At 51.4% G+C, this 21,456-nt stretch overlaps 3 protein-coding genes across 3 annotated transcripts; 1 reads left to right on the top strand and 2 right to left on the bottom strand.

Moving 5' to 3' along the window:
• Positions 1–367: 367 nt before the first annotated feature.
• BDP81DRAFT_329111 (beta-ketoacyl synthase domain-containing protein) lies at positions 368–12,470 on the top strand (the record flags this gene model as incomplete). The annotated part of the gene is made up of 5 exons (XM_060585281.1): positions 368–836; positions 886–6,913; positions 6,968–7,671; positions 7,734–9,449; positions 9,508–12,470. The coding sequence occupies 5 exons, from the start codon at positions 368–370 to the stop codon at positions 12,468–12,470; spliced, it is 11,880 nt and encodes a 3,959-aa protein (XP_060440830.1).
• Positions 12,471–12,750: 280 nt separating this feature from the next.
• On the bottom strand, positions 12,751–14,306 carry BDP81DRAFT_436560 (TLC domain-containing protein). The gene has a single exon (XM_060591144.1). It carries the CDS (start codon positions 14,029–14,031, stop codon positions 12,811–12,813), a length of 1,221 nt encoding a protein of 406 aa, XP_060440829.1. The 5' UTR covers positions 14,032–14,306; the 3' UTR covers positions 12,751–12,810.
• A 450-nt stretch (positions 14,307–14,756) lies between these two features.
• On the bottom strand, positions 14,757–16,990 carry BDP81DRAFT_436559 (TLC domain-containing protein). Its single transcript, XM_060591143.1, has 4 exons — positions 16,601–16,990; positions 16,179–16,492; positions 15,829–16,116; positions 14,757–15,771 (listed from the first exon to the last, which is right to left on the bottom strand). The coding sequence occupies exons 1-4, from the start codon at positions 16,749–16,751 to the stop codon at positions 15,163–15,165; spliced, it is 1,362 nt and encodes a 453-aa protein (XP_060440828.1). The 5' UTR covers positions 16,752–16,990; the 3' UTR covers positions 14,757–15,162.
• Between the last annotated feature and the right edge of the window lie 4,466 nt (positions 16,991–21,456).

Here is a 21,456-nt window from a genome sequence, read left to right as displayed (position 1 = left end):
TCCAGAGCCTGGGCTCTGCGGTGGCAGGTGACAGGGATCGAAATCCAACAATTGTTTGTTCAATATTTGCCTCAAGTTCTGGACTGACGTCGGGTAAGCGATATTATGTGGCCGAGCTGAAGAGTTGAAGCCTGAATTATCGCGATCCAAATTCACTCATTGATCAAATAGTGTCTTTTGAAAGCGTCAACTTGCGTCGTAGTTTTCGTCCGTCTTCTTTGAATGAATCTCAGGGTTCGTCAACCACCTCTTGAGCTTATCACATTGTATAATATCAACAACTAGCTACGATCATCACCGAGGGCATCTTCTAATCAATTATATCGCCCGTCAAAGTTGTTTCTCCGAGCACGTCGAGCTCCTCAGTATGGCTGCCCCAAACATGGCCTCCCAAGGGAACGAGCCCATTGCGATTGTCGGAAGCGGCTGCAGGTTTCCAGGAGGTGCCAATTCGCCTTCCAAGTTATGGGATCTGCTCCAAGAACCTCGCGACGTACTCTGCGAGATTCCGCCTAGTCGATTTGACGTTCGTGGATTTCATCACACGGACTCTCAATTCCCCGGTCACACCAACGTCAAGCACTCCTACCTTCTTCAAGAAGATGTCGCCAAGTTCGATGCCCAGTTCTTCAATATTACAGCGCCAGAAGCGATAGCAATGGACCCCCAACAGCGTCTTCTTCTAGAGACGGTTTACGAGGGCTTAGAAGGCGCTGGCTTGACCATCGAAGGCCTTAAGGGCTCCAACACCGGTGTATATGTCGGTGTTATGTACGTCGACTACGAATCCCTGCAATTTCGTGACCTGCAGCACGTCCCAACGTACCTTGCAATTGGTGAGAACTGAAAGCCATGACGCGAAGAAAATATCACTAACAACTGTAGGTACCGCTCGGAGTATTGTTTCTAACAGAATATCATACTTCTTTGACTGGCATGGACCCTCACTGACGGTCGACACCGCCTGCTCCTCCAGTCTGGTCGCGGTGCACCAAGCCGTCCAGGCTCTGCGATCAGGAGAGGTTCGCGTCGCGTTAGCTGCCGGAAGCAACCTCCTACTCGGTCCAGAGCCATACATCCACGAGAGCAAGCTGAAAATGCTGTCTCCCGATGGCCGTTCTCGCATGTGGGACCAGGGCGCTAACGGCTACGCCCGCGGCGACGGCGTTGCCGCAGTTGTTCTCAAGACGCTGAGTGCCGCACTGGCTGACGGAGATCATATCGAAGCTATTATTCGCGAGACTGGTGTCAACCAAGATGGTCGCAGTCGCGGCATCACGATGCCCAGTGCAGCGGCGCAGGCGTCGCTTATCCGCGCTACCTACGCCAAAGCAGGACTCAACCCTGAATCCGACACTGATCGGTGCCAATATTTCGAAGCCCACGGTACGGGGACGCCGGCCGGTGATCCGGTTGAGGCCGAGGCCGTGCACACCGCGTTTTTCGGCAACCAAGATCCAGCCGCGGATCGTCTCCTCGTTGGTTCCATTAAGACTATCATCGGCCATACGGAAAGCACCGCCGGTCTGGCCGGTATTCTTAAAGTCGTGCAGGCCATGAAGCACGGCTACATCCCACCAAATATGCTGCTGGAGAACCTCAACCCGAACGTGTTGCCTTTCTACAGCAACTTGAAGATCCCCCAGGAGCTTACTCCTTGGCCACAGCTTGCGCCGGGCCAAAGCCGGCGAGCCAGCGTGAACAGCTTCGGGTTCGGTGGGACAAACGCGCACATCATCCTTGAGGGCTATGAAGCGTCTAGCTCTGAGGGAGACAAGAACGCCCAAAGTGTCACACCTTTTCTTTTCTCCGCGCAGTCTAAGTCCTCACTCCTGTCCAGTCTCTCTGCCCACGCCCAGTACTTGGAGCAGCATCCCGACACTAGTCCTTCAGATCTGTCCTGGACTCTGCGGTCGCGCCGTTCTCGCCTTCCGCTGAGACTGGCACTACCAGCTTCAACCATTGAGGTACTTCAGACTAACCTGAAGGGCATTATTGGCAACAGCAACTTCCAGCTGGAATCCAAGGCTGCCGGCACCAGCACCAAGGAAGCTCGCCTGTTGGGCGTCTTCACAGGTCAAGGCGCGCAGTGGGCTCGCATGGGCGCCGAGCTCGTCGAGACCTCCCACTATGCGGCTGACTTGCTAGCTGCCATGGACGAAGCCTTGGCTCAACTGCCAGAAGCAGACAGACCATCCTGGACTTTGAGAGAGCAACTACTTGCCAACGCAAAGACCAGCCAAATTGGCAGCGCTTTAGTTGCGCAGCCTCTGTGTACCGCTGTGCAGGTCATTCTTGTCGAGCTGCTTCGTCAATGTGGCATCAACTTCGCCGCGGTGGTTGGACACTCTTCAGGCGAGATTGGAGCCGCTTTCGCTGCAGGAGCGCTCTCTGCTGTTGACGCCATTCGCATTGCATACTATCGTGGTCTTCACTCTCGCTTGGCTGAAGGCCCAGAGGGTGTTCAAGGTGCTATGCTTGCAGTCGGAACAACTTTGGACGATGCCGAGTCCATCTGCAACGATGACTACTTCTTGGGCAGAGTCAAGGTTGCGGCATGTAACTCTGCCTCTAGCATCACCATCTCAGGCGATGAAGACGCGATTGAGGAGATGATTGACATTTTCGAGGACGAGAGCAAGTTTGTCCGACGTCTGCGGGTGGACAAGGCCTACCACTCACATCACATGGTCCCTTGCTCACAGCCGTATCTGGAGTCCATGAGGCCTTTTGCTATTCAGATGAAGCAATCCGACTCAAGCTGCACTTGGGTCTCCAGTGTCAACTTGGACCGGTCTCTGGGTGCGTCAAACAGTCTTGATGCCTCATACTGGGTGGACAACCTCCTGTCGCCCGTGCTCTTCATGCAAGCAGTCGAGAAAGCCATGCAACTTGGTCCCTTCGACGCCGCAATCGAGGTTGGCCCTCACCCTGCTCTCAAGGGTCCCGTTCATGATACGCTCCGAGAGCAAAAGGTTGAGATTCCGTACACAGGACTACTCCAGCGCAACACCAACGCAGTTCAGAGCGTCTCCTCCGCAATCGGGTATGTGTGGACGCATGTGGACAACCTCATCATCGACTTCGATCGCTACGAATCTGCCCTTAGTGGCCCGAAGGAGCATCGCTTCCTCTCCGACCTACCCACGTACCAGTGGAACCATTCTCAAGGGTATTGGCATGAGTCCAACCTTTCACGGAACCTGCGCACAAGAAGTCAACCCGTTCATCAGCTTCTCGGAGACTTGCAGCCCCAGAGCTCGGCACACCAGGTCACATGGAAAGCGATTTTACGTCCTAATGATCTTCCTTGGGTTCACCATCACAGAATTCAAGGCCAGACTGTCTTCCCCGCGGCTGCATATGCGGCCACAGCGTTTGAGACCATTCCTTTCCTCGCTGGAGAAGCTTCTGTTCAGCTCATGGAGATCAAAGACCTCGTGATCCACCAGGCTTTGATATTCGGAAACGACGAGCAAGAGTCTGGCATTGAGGTTCGGTCGGTGGTCAGCAATATCAACCGCGATAAACCCTCTTCTATCACAGCCCATTTCACCTATGAGGCATGCATCGGATCGCAGAAAGATTTCCAGCTAGTCGCTAGTTGCGAGGTTTCCGTCTCGCTCGGCGAGGCGTCTCGTGACACGCTCCCCGCAACTGCCCGGATTGAGCCTTATATGGTCGATGTCGACACCGAGTTGGCGTACTCTTCTCTCAACGATGTCGGCTATGGATACACGGGTCCCTTCAAAGCTCTGTCTGGCTTGAAGAGGAAGCTTGGCAAGGCGTCTGGTTCTCTCGCCTTGACAGCCCCCGAGTCCAATGCCGAGGTTCTCATCATCCACCCAGCGGTATTGGATGCAGCCTTCCACTCTATCATCTTGACTTTTAGCTACCCTGAAGATGGCAGACTTTGGAGTCTCCATCTACCGACTCGCATTGACAAGATCAGAATCAATCCTTCTCTGTGCGGGCGTCACTGGTCAGACGTTCTCGAAGTCCCATTTGTCGCATCCATGTCCGATGAAGAGGAGTCCAGAGACACCTCCGGATTCCAGGGCGATGTCGATATTCATGACAGTGAGGGAGAGTTCACTGCTGTTCAAGTGGAAGGACTCCACGTTGTACCCTTCACCCCGGCTTCCCCAGCCGATGACCAGCAGCAGTTCTATGCCACGCAATGGGTTCACTCAGAGCCCAACGCTGATATTCCTGGCACTTACGATGCCTCGGCTCAAGACAAGGAGATGGCAGTCATTCTGGAGCGTGGCAGCTACTTCTACCTCCGACATCTGGAAGACCAGATTCCAGAGGACCACCTTGGGCGATCTGACCCGTACAATGCCGCCTACTTGTCTTTCGCTTCTCATACCCACAAGCTCATCCAGCAAGGCAAGCATCGCTACGCAAAGAAGGAATGGCTTAATGACACGCTAGAAGACATCCTAGCCCTCTCCACGCCGTTCTCCGATCGACCCGAGATCAAGGCCATGCAAATTGTTGGAGAGCAGATGCCACGAGCCATTCTAGGGGAGACAACCATGCTTGAGCATTTGATGAACAACGGATTGTTGGCCGACTATTACGCTCAAGCCCGAAGCATCACCCGAGGTACCGACCTCCTAGCTGACACTGTCGTGCAGATCCTGCAGCGGTATCCCGAGAGCAAGATTCTGGAAGTCGGCGCCGGCACCGGGCAGGCTACGCGAGAAATCTTCAAGCGGGTCGACGATAACTTCTCAACGTACACGTTCACAGATGTCTCGGCGGCATTCTTCGACAAGGCCGAGGCGGAATTTGAGGTATTCGAAGATCGCATGGTTTACAGCGTTCTGGACCTCGAACAGGATATGAAGCCTCAAGGCTTCGAGGAGCATTCCTATGATATCGTCGTAGCCTCCTTCGTCCTACACGCTACGAAGAGCATTGAGCAGACTGTGCGTCGCGTGCGATCGCTTCTGAAGCCAGGTGGCTACCTCGTTCTCTATGAGGTTACAAATACCGATATCATCCGCGGCACCGCCCTTTTTGGATGTCTTCCGGGATGGTGGCAAGGCATTGAGGAAGGCAGAACCCTGGGTGCGTGCGTTTCTGAGTCAAAGTGGGATGCCATCCTGCGCAAGACTGGGTTCTCCGGAGTCGATACCATGACGCCCGTCAAGGACGCCATGTCTCTTCCCAACTCCGTCATGGTGTCTCAAGCGGTCGATGACTGGGTCGAGTTCATTCGAGAGCCCCTCTTGGCATCTCCTTCGCTGTTTGTTGGACAGTCTGTCATCAAGCATCTCTTCATTATTGGAGGGACCACTTTGAAAGTCTCTCGCTTGGTGCAAGATATCCGAAAGCTGATTCATGCTTTCTGCGACGATATCACAGTGGTTGAATCTCTAGAGAGACTCGATGATGTTGAGATCGACTCGAACGCCACTGTCCTTGTCTTGGAAGATCTCGACCACCCCGTCTTCAAAGACATCACCGCGACACGATGGGCTGGTCTAAAGCACCTCTTTGGATCCGAGAAGTCTATTGCATGGATCACGCAGGATCGCATGGTCGAAAATCCATTCGGCAACATGGGTGTCGGGTTCGCACGATCAGCCCTATGGGAGATTCCGGAGATCCGATACCAGTTCATCGACTTCCAGGATGCGCATCGCATTGACGCGAGGGCACTGGTTGAGTCCGTCCTGCGCTTCCAGATATCTGGCTCCGTCCAAGACCAGAGTCAGCGCAAGTCCCTTTGGTCTGTGGAGTCGGAGATCATCATCGACTCAGACGGACGCCAGTTGGTTCCGAGAATGAGACCCGTTAGCACCGCCAATGACCGCTACAACTCGGCGCGCAGAACCATCGTCAAGGATGCCCAGACTCTGACCTCGCAAATCGCGATTGAGAATGTGGATGATCGGTACAATCTTGTCGAGCGGTCTCCTCCGGCTGGTGATCGTTCCGATGGCAGCGCAGTCACCTTGAATTTGACGCATTCCAGCTTGCAGGCCATTAAGACTGATGTTGGCGATGCATTCTTGGTACTAGGAAGCTGCGCAATGACTGGCACTCAGTATATTGGCCTCTCCGAATCTGCTGCATCTGTCGTCAGTGTTTCGAAAGACAGTCTCGTCACTTGTTCTGTTGCCCCTGAGTCTGCGGCTGTGTTCTTGGCAGATGTCGCCGCGCACCTACTGATGCCAGCACTTGTGGCCACCCTCGGCAAAGGCGACACTCTCTTGGCTCACAATTCTCCCGAGGCGGTGGTGAAGCTACTCAGTAGCCGCAGCAAGGATGCTGGCATCAACCTGGTCTGCACTTCCTCGTCAAAAGAGGTTGCGAAGCAAACTGATGCTGTCTATGTCGGACGTTACATGCGCCAATCTGAGATCAGGGCCCTTCTCCCCACCAATATCTCTCGATACATCGATTTCGCGACGCACGATGGTCTGTCATCAGTGGCTTCTTGCTTACAAGCCAGTGTTCCTATCGTCAATGTGTCTTCCCTATTCGCTACAACTGCAAAGATGAGCCGAGCGTCTGGCGACATTATCAATAAGCTTCTGGCAAATGCAACGACTGATGTACTTTCAGCTCTTGTTAATCGCACGCAAGATCACGCAGCAGTTAGCTTGATTAAGGTCCAAGATCTCGAGACGGTTAAGGAAGCTCCCAGAACCCTGACTATTGTCGGCTGGGACGTCTGTTCGGTCTCCATCACTGTCCAGCCCGCATCGGCCCAGTTCAAGGCAGACCGGACTTATTGGCTGGTCGGACTCTCTGGAGATCTCGGAATCTCTATCGCAGACTGGATGATTCGAAACGGCGCCAAGCACCTAGTCATCACCAGCCGCAATCCCAAGGTCGATGAGAGCTGGCTTAAGACCACGGAAGCCAGAGGTGCAGTGGTTCGCATTGTAGCATGGTAAGCCGACCGCCAGATCGTATTAAAGATTTCGAACTAACATGAAATGTGTAGTGATCTCACCGACTACGATGCCCTTGCGCAGGCACACCGCGAAATATCTAGCACGCTGCCCCCAATCGCCGGTGTTTACCAAGGCGCCATGATTCTGCTCGACATGGCACTCCGCGACATGGGACTCGAGGACTTCAGCCGGGTTCTCCGCCCCAAGGTCGAGGGTAGTCTGAATCTCGACCGCGTCTTGGGAGATGAGCCACTGGACTTCTTCATCTTCTTCTCTTCCGTCGCCACTGTTGCAGGTAATCCCGGCCAGGCAGGTTACACGACAGCCAACCTTTTCATGAGCGGCATGGCACAGCAAAGACGCAAGCGTGGTTTGCCCGCGTCAGTCGTGGAATTGGGCTTGATCATGGGCACGGGCTACATCACCCGCGAGAAGGGCAACGTCCTGACCCGGCCCTCATTTGAACGAGGTCTCTTGACGATCTCTGAGTACGACGTTCACCAGACACTAGCAGAGGCCATTCAGTATGGCCACCCTGAGTCGGGTGACGAGTGGCAGATCTCGATCGGGCTGAGACGGATGCCGGCAAATGCGCCGAACCGGCCGCAGTGGTACAGCTATCCTCAATTCGCGTGTCTCACCGAGAGGGCCGCAGTTGAGAACACGAGCGCGGCTAACACCCAGGCTGGTCCGTCTATTAAGGACCGATTGGCTACTGCGACAACAAGAGATGATGTAGAGAAGATCATCACTGGTGAGTTTATGACTGCTTTTTCTCTCCCTTTCCCGCCAGCTCAACGACTAACACAACAATAGAATTATTCATCGCCGAGATGCGCAAGATGCTCCATCTTAGCGATGACTACGCCATCACGCCCGCTGTCCGTACTGACGAGCTTGGCCTGGACTCTCTCGTTGCTGTCAGAATCCGATCCTGGTTTCTCAACAACTTCCAAGTCAACATCCCCGCGCTGCGAATTCTCAAGGGTGAAGCCCTCCAGGGCCTCATTAACCACGCCGTGGAAGAGATCCCGGAAGAGCTAGCACCGAAGCTGTTCTCCTCCTCGCCATCCTCGGAAGAGTCATCTCAAAAGTCTGGCACACCGCCTTCAACGGCTCCTGAGACAGAGAATTCTTCTGTCGTTAATGGCGATCTCGAAATCAAGGAGGAGAAAGAGGCAGGACCTCAGGAAGTCCAGTTGGAAAGGTTCGGGCGCTTGTCTTACACCCAGTCAGTATTCTTGTTCGTGCACGAGCTCTTGCCTGACAAGACCACTCTGAACAACACAGTTATGCTTCATCTTAGCGGAGAAGTGCGCATCCCCGATCTCTCCCGCGCCGTTCGAGCACTGGGAGAACGCCACGAGTCGTTGCGTAGCTGCATCTGCGAACGCGACGGCCAGCCCAGCCAAGGAGTCATGAGGACCCCTTCCTTTACCCTTGAGCATAAGAGGATCTACACCAAGAACGAACTCTTCGACGAATACGCAGCGCTCCGGGGCCATGTTTTCGACCTGAGTCGAGGGCAAGCCAGCCGGACGATTCTGCTCTCATACTCGCCACGGGATCACTACCTGTTGATGAGCTCCCACCACATCTTCTTCGATCGATCCAGCAACGACGCTGTCATGGGTGACCTGGAGCGGATTTACAACGGATATCCCCTTGAGCCGAACCCTCTTCAGTACCTTGACTACTCCGACGACCAGCAAAGACAGTATTCATCTGGAGAATGGGACGAAGCCATTAAGTTCTGGCGCAACGAGTTCACCACTACCCCTGACCCCCTATCCCTCCACCGCAGCCAGATTTCCGAGCGACAGCCTCTCGAGCGCTACGCATCCCGTATTCCAGACTTCCGCATCGACAAGCAGCTCTCGGCGAAGATTCGTCAAGTTGCGAGGAAGCACCGCGCAACACCGTTCCACTTCCACCTCGCCGCCTTCAAAGTTCTCCTCCACCGCTTTCTCGGCACCACCGACGTGTGCATCGGTATCGCAGACAGCTGCCGACGAGACGATCACATGCGCACCGGAATCGGCCCATTCCTGAATATGCTGCCCCTGCGCATGGCCGCCAACGCGGAGCAGCCCTTCCTAAGCGCCCTCGACGAGGCACGGGAGAAGAGCTTCGACGTCCTCGCCAACTCGATCCCACTCGAGGTTATCTTGAACGAGCTCCGCGTTTCACGTCAGGCTACGCATACACCCCTGTCACAGGCATTCATGAACTACGCCGAGAACGACCTCGAAGACGGCCAGACGTTCCTCGGGTGCCGGATGACAATGATGAAGCAGGAGATGGCTGAGCTTCCTTACGACGTCACCTTTACCGTGATTAATAACACCACTGGTGACACGCGCATTCTCTTGAACTTGCAGGAGTCCTTGTACACGGACTCTGATGCGCAGATCTTGCAGCACGGGTATGAAGATATTCTCCGCGAGTTCGCCAACGCACCGGATCAGGCGGTTGGTAGCACTTGGCACTTCAGACCTGCTGTTCTGCAGAAGGCTCTTACATTGGGACGCGGTAAGTTCAACAACAGAGGGCATCTTGGTTCTGCTCAAGGTTACTAACATCCCTACAGGCGCGACTTTCAACTCTTCTTGGCCCGAAACCCTCGTTCATCGATTCGACAGCTTGTTCCCAACTGTCGCAAAGAGAGTCGCGGTTACAGACGGCGCTGGTGGCTCGATGACCTATACCCAGCTCTCTACTAAGATAAACACAATTGCATCGGAACTCATTCGCCAAGGTGTGCAACCCGGCTCCAGAGTCGCTGTCTTTCAGCACCCATCAATCTGTTGGATCCCTTCTCTCCTCGCGATCCTCAGGATAGGCGCGGTCTATGTCCCACTCGATGTCAACACTCCAGTCGCAAGACTGTCTCTGATCGTACGCGATTGCCAGCCCTCGTCAATCCTCGTCCACGACTTGACTAGAGACTACGCAAACAACCTGGAGGCCAAGCAAGACACTTCTCTAGTTAACGTATCAGCCTTAGAAGACTTGAGTGAGAAAGAGGTTCCCAACCTCGCTCAACCGGACGCACCGGCCATCATCCTGTATACAAGCGGCTCAACAGGAATTCCGAAGGGAGTCATCTTACGCCATAGCAGCTTGAAACACGAGTTCGATCACTGCGCGGCCACGTATGAGCTGAACCAAGATGATGTCGTCCTTCAGCAGAGCGCCTGGAGCTTCGACTTATCCGTGACGCAAATCTTCTTGGCTCTCGGTGTGGGAGCTGAGCTACACACGGTCTCTCACACCATGCGTGCAGACTCGCACGCCATGGCTGAGCTCATCCAAAGCCGAGGCGTGACAGCCACCTACGCGACTCCAACCGAATACAAGAGTTGGTTGAGGCGTGAAAATCAGGGCACATTGCGGTCCTCAGCCTGGCGCTTGGCTCTAGTTGCCGGTGAAGCTGTCACTGAGCCGCTTCTCCAGCTCTTCCGCGAGGTGGACCGCGAAGGTCTCCGTCTCTTCAATGTGTACGGTCCTACAGAGACAACATGTGGATCTACCAAGATGGAGCTATCGTACCGTGTACCTGGATTCTACCAAGGGACCATACCCGTCGGTTTGGCATCCGCAAACGAGCGATTCTACATCTTGGACCCCAGCCAGAACCTCCAACCGGTTGGACAGACAGGTGAGATCGCCATCGGTGGTGTTGGTGTTGCTATGGGCTACTTGAACTTGGACGAGCGGACTCGAGCATCCTTCTTGCCGGACGTCTTTGCAACCGAGGACGATCTGAAGCGCGGATGGACAACCATGTACCGAACAGGCGACGTCGGATTCCTGCTGCCCAACGGGACACTCGTTCTGAAGGGTCGCATTGGAGACGACACAGAGGTCAAGCTCAACGGTGTGCGCATCGATCTCAAAGACGTGGAGAAGACTGTCCTGCAAGCTTCTGGCGGCGTTCTCGCCGATGCCGTGGCCTCTCTTCGCAGCACATCTGGCGAATCTATCAAGTTCATGGTAGTCCATGTCGTCTTCTCGGCCGGAAGCCCAGCCGAGGACAAGAACAAGTTTCTCAAAACACTTCTCGCAGAGTTACCACTGGCGCGAAACATGTGTCCATCGGCACTCATTCCGGTCGATTCTCTTCCTCGAACGGTGGCTGGCAAGGTCGACAGACGAGGGCTCGCTTCTCTGCCAATCTCGCAGGGCCTTCTCCATCGCGCTGAGCACGAGCAGGACGGCACTGGGGAATCCACGAGACTATCCACGGCCGAGAAGACACTCAAGAGCTACTGGGAAGCCGTGATTCCCGAGGAGTTGACTGGACTTCACGAAATCGAGGCCGATTCGGACTTCTTTGTAATCGGAGGTAACTCGCTTCTCCTAATTGAGCTTCAGGGTCGGATTCGCGCAGATCTCGGCATCTTTATCGCACTGCCTAAACTTTTCCAAGCTACCACCCTGAGGTCGATGGCTCGACTTCTACCCGGGATGGACGACCTCCAGTCGGAGCTCGACACTCAGATTGACTGGTCGAGCGAAACCGCCCTGCTTCCAGATGATGTCACCTCCGTGAAGGATACTGCCAACCCAGTTGCGAAGCTCCCTCGCACTGTCGTGTTGACGGGAGCCACGGGCTTCCTCGGCCAGTACCTCGCCAGATCCCTCGTGGAGAACGAAAACATCGAGAAGGTCATCTGCATAGCCGTCAGAAACCCCGTGGATCAGACCCGCCAAGATCTACTCTTCAAGTTGGGACCCAAGGCAGAGTTTTACGAAGGCGATCTTAGCTCGCCTCGCCTCGGTCTCGCGGAAGCAGCAGCCCTCCGCATATTCCAATCCGCCGATGCGGTGATCCATAACGGCGCCGATGTGTCGCATCTCAAGAGCTACACTTCCCTCCGCGCAGCCAATCTCGGAGCGACGCAAGAGCTCGTCCGGCTGTGCAGGTCCCGGCAGATCCCGCTGCACTACGTGTCCACCACAGGTGTCGCCATGTACACCCCCTTCGAAGAGATGGCCGAGGTCTCGGTCCGCGATCACACACCACCGGTGGATGGCCAACACGGCTACGTTGCTTCCAAGTGGGCTAGCGAGGTATATCTCGAGAACGTTCATGTGGAAAGCGGCTTACCGGTCTACATTCACCGCCCATCGAGCATCATCCGCCCCGAAGCTGACAGGACGGGAGAGAACCCGGCTGCGGATGTTCTACAGAACATGCTCGACTACTCGCGGCGGGTCCGCGCAGTGCCAGCGGCGCCAGGTCTTAGCGGCTTCGTCGACTTGGTGAAGCCCGAGACGGTCACAAGTGGGGTGGTAGGGGCCGTCATATCTGTGTCTCAGGAGGATGGGGTTGTGTACGTTCACGAGTCTGGTGACTTGGAGCTGGGTGTGAGGCAGATTAGAGAGTATTTGGAGGCTGAGACGGGAGGGACTGTTGAGGGGTTGGTTTTGGACGAGTGGATTGATCGCGCGGAAGAAATTGGGCTATCGCCTGCCATGGCGGCCGTCTTCCGGAGTTCGCTGGGATCTGGGGAGCCGATGAATCTGCCCAAGTTGCTGCGGCGATGATTGTATGCATATGGTTAACTCGGAGTTCAGGTCATGTTTTGTATGTTTCATCGTCATTGGTATTGAGTCTTGCGCATTAGAATAGAGATCTTAAATATTTCAAATACCCAAGGCTTCTCTTCCATTTCGCGTACCTACGCTGTCTTTGCAACTCTCAACGGTCCACAAAACATTCCTCCCATAGGCCAGGAGGTTCGAAAGCGTTGACGATATTTTGGTCTCACGGAGTACAAGGCCACACCGGCTTTAGCGATCGACCCCATGTACCTTCCCGAGTCACTTTGAGATGAACGCCAAGTCAATTTAACTTTTCAACAGTGCTGATCGTCTATTCTGTCAACTATGTCGAGGCCTTCCTAGCCTTTCTCTCCTTTACAGAGCCATGCGAGGATAGAGTCCCGGATCCCTCAATGCTGTGGGATGGCACATTCCACGCTGTGATTCCTTTTTCTTGAGCAACCGGCTGGACGGCTGAAACCTCTTCATCCTCCGATCTATCATCCTTCGCAACGCCTAAGAAGACGAACTTGTAAGCGCTGCGCAATAAGCAATACAGCCAGAACAAGTTCAGTGCCTGCAGCAAAGCCAAAAGCCCAAAGGTGATAAAGTTGGACAACGGACACTTATACTGCTCGGTTTCCCAGTTCAGCTCATACGGTCCAACAGTACTAAACTCGGATCCGGGTAGCGCAGAATAGAGAATTCGCAAGTTGATGTAGTGCCGGAGGTAAATCCATACCGCGATACACACACCAAACGACACACCCTGAAGCTTGTTGTCGAGATAGTTCAGCGACTTCGACACCGCGAGGAAGAAATCGCTAATGTCGTGGGTGATATACACCGCAATCCCCATGTACGCAAAGTGGAAACGGTAACTCAGCGCGACGAGCGCAACCGTGACGACATGGTGTCCGACAAGCTCGTGGAAGTCCTTGCGCCGCTGCTCCAAGCCCAGCACCATCACCACCACCTGTTGCGCCCAGAACGCTGCTTGTAGGAGGTAGTAGCACTTAAAGCTAGCGTCATGCGTGCGATGCGGGAAGCCCTCGTACATCCCGTGGGTGTCGAAATACCACACTGGCGTACGGCTCATGACGTGCAGGCCCCAGGGCCCGATGATGGTCACGTAGAGCGCCGTGTACATGTTTTCCGCGAAGCGCGCTCGCTTGGCACGGGACTTGATGCCCCATGCGCGAGCGAGGGGTGTCAGAAGTTCGTGCATGCAGACTTCGCGGGTGGAAGTGAGGAATATTGTGTAGAATGCGACAAATGCGATGTCCCATGGTCCCTTGCCGTATTGTGTCGTCCCGGCGCTGTCATTGTCGAGCTTGTAGGAGGGGAATATGAAGTGGTGCGTCGGGTTGGAGTCGGTTGGGTTTACGGCGTAGAGAGAGAAGATCGCGACAGTGAGGAACAAGGGGAGCGTCCAGGTCCGACGGCGCATGAGAGCAAGGACTTTTGTCTTCTTGCGCTTCGAGTAATTCTTCGTGTGGCGGTTGGCCAACATTTGAGGTGGGACTTGAACGCCTGGCTGGAGCTCCATGTAGTTTGCGCCCATGTTGCAGAAGATCGTTGGGGTTTGGTCTCGACGAGGGGATGTGACTTTCGTGTTATTTTCGCGGGAATCGGTCGTTTGTGCCAATGGCTGCTCCGCTTCGAAGTATGGCTTTCGACCGCTTGATCGAGGAAGACAACAGACTGTGGCGTTTGGAAGCAGATCTCTCTTCAAACCACGACGATTGACATCCACACGATGCGAAACAGGAAACAACTGCAAGGCTCGAGGTCTTGAGGGGATCAAATAACTAGAGTGGGCGCACACAATAGCGGCAGGATGTGCCGTCGCAATTTGAAAGCTGTCCGTCTTGGGATAGCTTGATGCAGGGGCTGCTGTTGGCCAGAAGGTGTGACACACACTTAGTCAGATACGGGTGTAAGCAGAAGTCTAGAATAGGAAGACTGTTTTGTTGGTTCCGTTCAAAGACGGAGATGGGGCTCAAGTAAACAACTTCCAGATGCAATTAGTACAGCGCAACTTCGACGGGCTTTTATTCGAGCTCCGCGAACACTCGGAAAACTGCGCCTGAGTTGTGATTTCACACATTGTGTATTGGGAAGCTTCTCAGCTGGATTCGGTGGACAGGCGTTTCTCCATGTCTCAGCAGCCTCCAGCCGAAATATTAGGACCTACGTTTCCAACGGTGGCTGCCCTTTGCCATTCCCGCCAGACCTTGGCGAAGAATGGAACTGTTGCAGGAGGCTGAGGAGTGGAAAAGGGGGACGCGGTATGAGCTTTTTTTTTTACCCTCCGATTCGGAGGGTTTATGTCGTCATGTTGCTCCGAACGGAGCGGGTCTCACCCGATTGTAATCCATGAAGGGGCCGGAGCTGCACACCGCCTTTACCAAATGTTTCTGTTGATGAAGCCATTATTGTGAAACTACTCAATCACGGTCGTTGTGGTCTGTAAAAGCTCACATTGCCGCCTGTAGTGGTGGAGGTCGATCTTTGAAGTTAAGGATTGGAACAAAATTTCACGACTCTTCAGCATAGGTCTGTTGGAGTTCCTCGCTTTGGTCGCATAGAAGCCATAGGAATTAGCAAGTGATATGTCATGAACTGGAAAATTCAAGTTTGTTGTATCTCTGAGTCTTGGCCAGCCAAATGAAGCGCATCATCGCCACAGTCCTCAATCAATCTGCTTCTCGCAGCCAATTCTGTTGAGCAGTTCTTTCCGGCCGCTGTGCGTCCTGACGCCGCTTACCCTCGAGCTCGAAGACTCCTTCCGGCTAGGTGACCTTTCCCAGGCCTTCAAGTCGATAGACTCCACGCCAACGTCCTCCTCAATGGCCTCAATCTCCTCATACTCAATCTTCTCCTCTTCCTCCTCCTCCTCATCTACATCACTCCTAACATCTTCGGCTGGAGCCCCTTTGAGCACTCTCACCGAGACCCGAATGATGAAGAATGACCACGCGCAGATGACGACCTCGAGCGCGAGGAGAAAGGTCAAGAAGCCGTATCGAATGCCATCGGTGAAGCACACCATCCCCGCGGGGTCCTTGAACGGCTCGAGGAGGTGGGACCAGCCCTCGGTTGGCGCATCAAAGGGGCCTTCAATATCGCCTGGAGCGCCTCGGAAGCATGGCTGTTTGAGGGATCGGGGGAGGTCGTAGTAGACGCTCCAGCAGGTCATCAGGTAGAACACGTGGCGCGTCCAGACCCAGACTAGGAGGAAGACGCCAAATATTACGTCGCAGAGAGTCGTGAAGCCGATGTACTTGAGGCACTTGGCCAGCTGTCGTAACTGTTAGCAGGAAGCTTGGCGCGGTATGTTGATTCAAGATGGACTCACTGGAAAGATCAACTCAATGACGTCCATCAAGACCAAGATGAGATGGCCGACGCGGGTCTGGTGATACGCGTAGCATGCCGCGATGAGAGAGATGGTGATGGCGTGGTGCACGATCATCTCCCAGTAATCCTTCCGCCGCGCCTCAATGTTCACCGAGATGACCTGCTGGACCCAGTACGCCCATTGCACCATGACATATCCCTTCATCAACCCGTCGAGTTCCCGCTGGGGCCAATTGTTCCACAGCTCCTTCATATTAAGATAGTATGGCGCCTTGCAATAGAGGTACTAGGGACTCGCCGGTTAGTTCGACAACGTGCCTACAAGGTGAGAAAGCGAATCCACTGTACCATTCCCACTGGCCAGAGAACACTGTAATACGCCAGCATCGAGCCCTGTTCCGAGAATCTGGCGACATCCTTCTTCTTCGATATGCCCCAGTGCCGGCCAAGGGGCTCAAGGACGTGGCGCATCAGCGCGGCGCGGATGCCGATGAGGAGAGCGACGCAGAATGCGACGAAGCAGAGGTCGTCGTGGCCGGCGCCATACTCTCCAGTGGTCGAATTGTAATATGAGAGCTTGATGAACTTGGATGTATAAGGACGCGCCGCGTGGACGCAGATGTGTGTGAGGAGTAGAGGGGCAGTGGTTTGGAAAGCGAGGCCTGTTCAATTAGAACACTTCTGGTCAGCAATTGATCGTAGGATGAATGGGTGTGATGCACTGCATCACTAGAGGTGGTCATCATCCCTCCATCCTCTCCGTAACGTACTTGTCTGGTTGTCAAGGAGCCATTGAACAAGCTTCTTCCTCCGGCTATTGTCAATGGTCTTGAGCTTGTGTGAGTGAGCAGACCTGGGCGCTCTAGATGCGACCGGTGAAGCGCGCTTCGTATGCGCGATCTCGGAGGTGGGTTCGCTCATGGTCCTTGTCACTCGTAAGACGCAGTCGACAGCTCAGCTCAGCTCAGCTTCCACGATCAGATACCGAGGCGAAAAGGAGTCAAACAGTGTGTTTCTCGAACAGAAATTTGTGTGACAAAACTGTTGAGAGAAAGTGTCCGTAAGCGCGAGTCGCTTAAGAAAGTAACACTGCTTCCCTGCAGCACCCTCTCCACCCAACAGGGCGAGACAAAAGCTGCCAGCTGAGCAGGTTGGACCCTTCCTTTGCGCCTCACAGGGGGCGGTGAGACAAGGCGGCGGGAATGCAGGGATGTTCATATTTGGGCGGGCGGGATCTTGGAACTGGCGGCCGTTAAGATCTCTGGCATTTTCCAACTTTCAAGTTTGTTTGCCCTAGGGCAAACTGCGCGTCTTGATCTTGAAGCCCTTTGTGGAACAATAGGGCTGAACTCTAAAGGCTCCCCGTCGTCAGGCTTGATGCCAAGTATCATTAGCAAACTGCAGGTAATCACGGCGAGCTTTGTGTTAGACTTCTACTTCTCAATGACATTGTCTGTCAACAATTGACCGGAAAACAAAGATGCAGGGCATGCAAGACTCAGGGGAAACGAACATCAGGCCATCCCCGCACCAATCAGGATAGGCTGACATGGGTGCTTGTCATCGTGCCATTGCCCCAGGCCCGCAGATTGCTTTCGCTGGTGGATCCTGAGGCTTAGCTATTCGTAGGCCCGCGGGAACCCGAGCCAACAGGGTGGGAAAGTCGCGACGAAATACGAATAATTACGTTCTTTCTCTATGTCTCTGAGAACTGGAAGTGTACCGATATACCTATTGAACTCATTGTACCCATATAGCATTCAGTATTCTCTAAAGGCCATGGGTGCGAAGAAGTTCATAGATTGGTAGCACGAGAGAGGCCTAGCACGCCGCTGCTTCAAGTTTGGAAAGTGAACGCGTTTGCCAAAGTCAGCAGGCATTGACATTACAGAGAGTATTCCGTACGCGAGCAGCAAGTTCTTGTTCCGGAGGATTAAGTCGTAATTAAGTTGAGTTGCACTCTGCATTCAATGCCCCTCCGGCTGTGGAAGTTCTATCGTCCGAGAGCTCCGAGAGCACCAAGCCGGGCATTAAGTCAACCCACCCACTTTCGGCCCACCCCCCCTTTCGGCCACCCCATTAAATCCCTCCCAGCCACCGCATTATTATCCGACCCTCAATGTACAAACCACCACAACAATTGCAAAAATCGTCCAAATAGAATTTTTTTCGTATAACGTGGTTTACTAGTCAGCCGCGCATATCAGTCAGCCGCGCATTTCCTTATCGTATACTAAGTCGCCTACATTATATAATTAATATCTTTTTCATTGTTGCTTATATAACGTTCAAATTTTTTCATTAGTCTTTGATGAGAGTCACCAAACTAAATAAAAAGTTTTAAAAATTAATTTCTATTTAGAAAAAGAGTAAATATATTATATCCTTATCAAAGACCCATCTTTCTATTCTACTACTTATTTCAATATAAAAAGATTAAAATGTCTTTTTTTATTAACTTTAACTAACTAGTTATATTTTAAATATATCATGAAGATACTGAAATCTTTTTAATTAGTTATTATTCAAAGAAATTAGGTAAATATGCAATTTAGTAACTATGCCATAAGGAAATGCGCGGCTGACTGATATGCGCGGCTGACTAGTAAACCACGTTACTTATTCATTAATAAATAATAGTTAACTTAATTATACCGAAAATAAAGTTAATCAGGCTCTTGTATCTATTATAAACCGTCTCTCAGTTAAGAGAGCCTTAATTAAGTTTAGAGTATTACAATTAATACTTTAAAATTATATAAGCGGCTAATAGAATCAAGTAAGGGCTTGTTATGGCTAGCCAGTCATAGTGAGGTATGTTTGTAGAAGTTGAGGCTGTGGAACTGGTAATAGTAATAATTGGATGATTATTATACTTCGTTAATAGTCTCAAGTAGGTTATATCTATACGTCGTAAGGTAGGTATAATTAATCATAGTCTTATTAAAGAGGTTCTTAGAGAAGATAGCTGAAAGCGATTATAAGATTTAATATGAAGTTAATTACTAAAGAAGCTATAAGAAGTCTATCCTAAAGCCCGGCTCGAGTCCATTTTATATATAAGTCCTAATTCTATCTAAATATATCCTTTATAATTAGGACTAATATTGTCACGGTAGCAGGCAGGTTGTTTGGCAGGTGGATGCTGGGCAGGCGGATCAGACAATCTATTGCTACGGGCAGGCTCTATCCTAAGCAGATACAGGCTCTGTTGACAAGACGTAGCTCAAGGAGCTACGTTTCTGGACATGCGCGACAGAATACAGGATGCAGAGTTTTATCCAGTCTCAGGCTTACGTAACCCGGCCACCGGATTACTCAACACCAACCTCAAGGTTGGGGCTTAGGACAGCGGGTCTGTGACAAATATTACTGTATCGGTCCTTTAAAGGTGGACCGCCTTTATCCTATCAGTCTATATTTAAAGACCGCTTATTGTTTATTGGTCTTTCTCATTATTACGTAATATATCTGTAGTTCTTTCGTTCTATAAAGAGTTACCTAAGTTCTTAGGTTCTCTATATATATTTAGTAGATAGCCGCCGTAGGCCTGCGGGGCGGGCCCCTTGGCCTTGTTATGCACGTTGAGTTGTAATAGGGCTTTTACTAAGCGAGTTCTATATGATAATAGCGATACTAACGTTATTAAAAAGAGATAGATCTATGCCTTCTTTAAGAGAAATATATTAATTAAGATTTAGAGAAGTCGTATTATCAATTTAAGGCGTATTAATAAAGTAACTATTAAAGTAATCAGGCCTCAATTTAAATTACTTAAGATGTTAGTGATTAAGGGTATTAAACTAGCTAACCGGTATAATATAAATAAGATTAATACCATTAAAGATAAGGGATCTCTGGCACAATAGCTTTAAGAGGTAAGTAATAAGACTCTTATATAAGAGTATTAAATGGTGAATATTCATATAGAAGCAAGAATATATGAATATAGAGGTAGTTAAGCGTATATAAAAGAGGTTGATAAATGTAAGATGAGTATATAGCTAGATTACTATATGAGAAGTTGCTTGCTTAACAAAAGGTCTAAGTAGGTAAGAAGATGCCCTTATATAGGCATAAGATCCTCCGACTAGAATATTCCATTGTTTATTAATTGTATCATAATTAATAAGCATATACGTAAGTGAATGCGTAACTAATTGTAATATGTAATACCTTTTAAGTAAATTCCAGCGCATTCTATTACTCTCCAGTGCCTTCTTTCGCTCACGTAAGCTTACATAACGAATCTTGCTTACGTAATTAATATCTATATTAATTTATAACTCTTATAGATTAATATAATATATGATATGCTTACGTAATATGAATCATAAGGCAAATAATAAGGTAAAAGATTTACTTTTCTAACAAATAATATTCTAAATACTAAATAAATAACTAGTAATACCCTGTGAGTAATTAATTAGGTAACAACAACGTTTATTATTAATTAGTTAACTCTTAAAAAGGCTAATGAGCTATCTAGCCACTTAAAGCTATCCATAGAGCTTAGTCTAGACTATATTACTGTTACGAGCAGGACAAGACAACCAACTGTGGCATAAAGCAAAAGCTTCGATAATGATGACTCCGCATCATTTTCCTTTGTTCTGCATTATATAGCTACGCGCCCATAATGACAAGTTGCGGCGGGCGTAACAATTACCTAATAACTACTCTTTAAAAAGATTAAAAAAGCTTTTAATAAATAAGCCTCTTAGTTAGCTACCTCTCGGTACTAAGTTCGAGTTCTTCAAGCCAGAATAACTTATATAGCCCCTGAGAAGAAGAAGACTATATAAATAGGTTTTAATACTAGGTTCGCTAACATTAAGGATATATAGAGAGCCTAGAAGGATTCTAGCAATCATCTCGTTAGTCCTAGTTAACTCGTAAACGTCGATTTACCTAGTGACGGTAGTGAGTGTATTGTAGTGGCAGTGGAAGGTAGTTAATTAATTGAGTGTACTTGGTGGTGGTGATCTGAGACCATTTTCGTTGGGGTGGCCGAAAGGGGGGGTGGGCCGAAAGTGGGTGGGTTGACTTAACAGGTAGCGCACGGAGCTGTGTCCCACCTTCCACGGTAAAAAAGAGTTTGATTCGCTGTGTCTAGCGGGTCTTCGGGGACCCACACCTCCGGGGACCGATCAGCTTCGCCGGCCGGGCTGAAACGGCTTACCCGGGATTGACGCCGCGCTGCTGACACAGTTTTGGCACAAGCAGGCAGTAGAAAAGAGAACGGAACAATATCATTTAATCGGCTTGTGGTTCAGATATTTCGACTCTTGGGGGTGCACAATTCGGCCAGACCATGTACCATCTGCTGGTGAACAAGCCCGCTCGGGGTCTAGCGGGGAATCGGCGACAGTAATATACGGCGTTCAATGCTCGCCGAAACAACCCGGAATCAGCCGCCGAGTCATCGCATGCTTGACGTGAAACTGTTTTCTTCATGATGTTCTCCCTCATCGTTCCACCTTGTCACTCACATGTTTCTCTGATCTTTCGGTGCAACTGTGCGACTCCATCACACTCGCAATGGCTGCTGCTGTGTCTCCTATTCTTCCGGCCCAAGCCAACATCCAAAAGCCGGACGGCCTGGATCTCTATGCTCGGTTCGCCT

This window comes from Colletotrichum phormii (genome assembly GCF_030913505.1).
Source record: "Colletotrichum phormii strain CBS 102054 chromosome Unknown BDP81scaffold_22, whole genome shotgun sequence".
NCBI lineage: Eukaryota > Fungi > Ascomycota > Sordariomycetes > Glomerellales > Glomerellaceae > Colletotrichum > Colletotrichum phormii.
The sequence above is the reverse complement of the archived record's forward strand: the minus strand, read 5'-3'. Positions and strand labels throughout refer to the sequence as shown.

Excerpts from the sequence above, each read along its gene's own strand:
- BDP81DRAFT_436560 (XM_060591144.1), bottom strand. The coding sequence starts at position 14,031 with ATGGGCGCAAACTACATGGAGCTCCAGCCAGGCGTTCAAGTCCCACCT.
- BDP81DRAFT_436559 (XM_060591143.1), bottom strand. The coding sequence starts at position 16,751 with ATGAGCGAACCCACCTCCGAGATCGCGCATACGAAGCGCGCTTCACCG. Across the intron at positions 16,493-16,600 it reads GCTCCTTGACAACCAGACAA|GCCTCGCTTTCCAAACCACT; the intron begins GTACGTTACGGA and ends CTAATTGAACAG. Across the intron at positions 15,772-15,828 it reads TCATTGAGTTGATCTTTCCA|CTGGCCAAGTGCCTCAAGTA; the intron begins GTGAGTCCATCT and ends CAGTTACGACAG.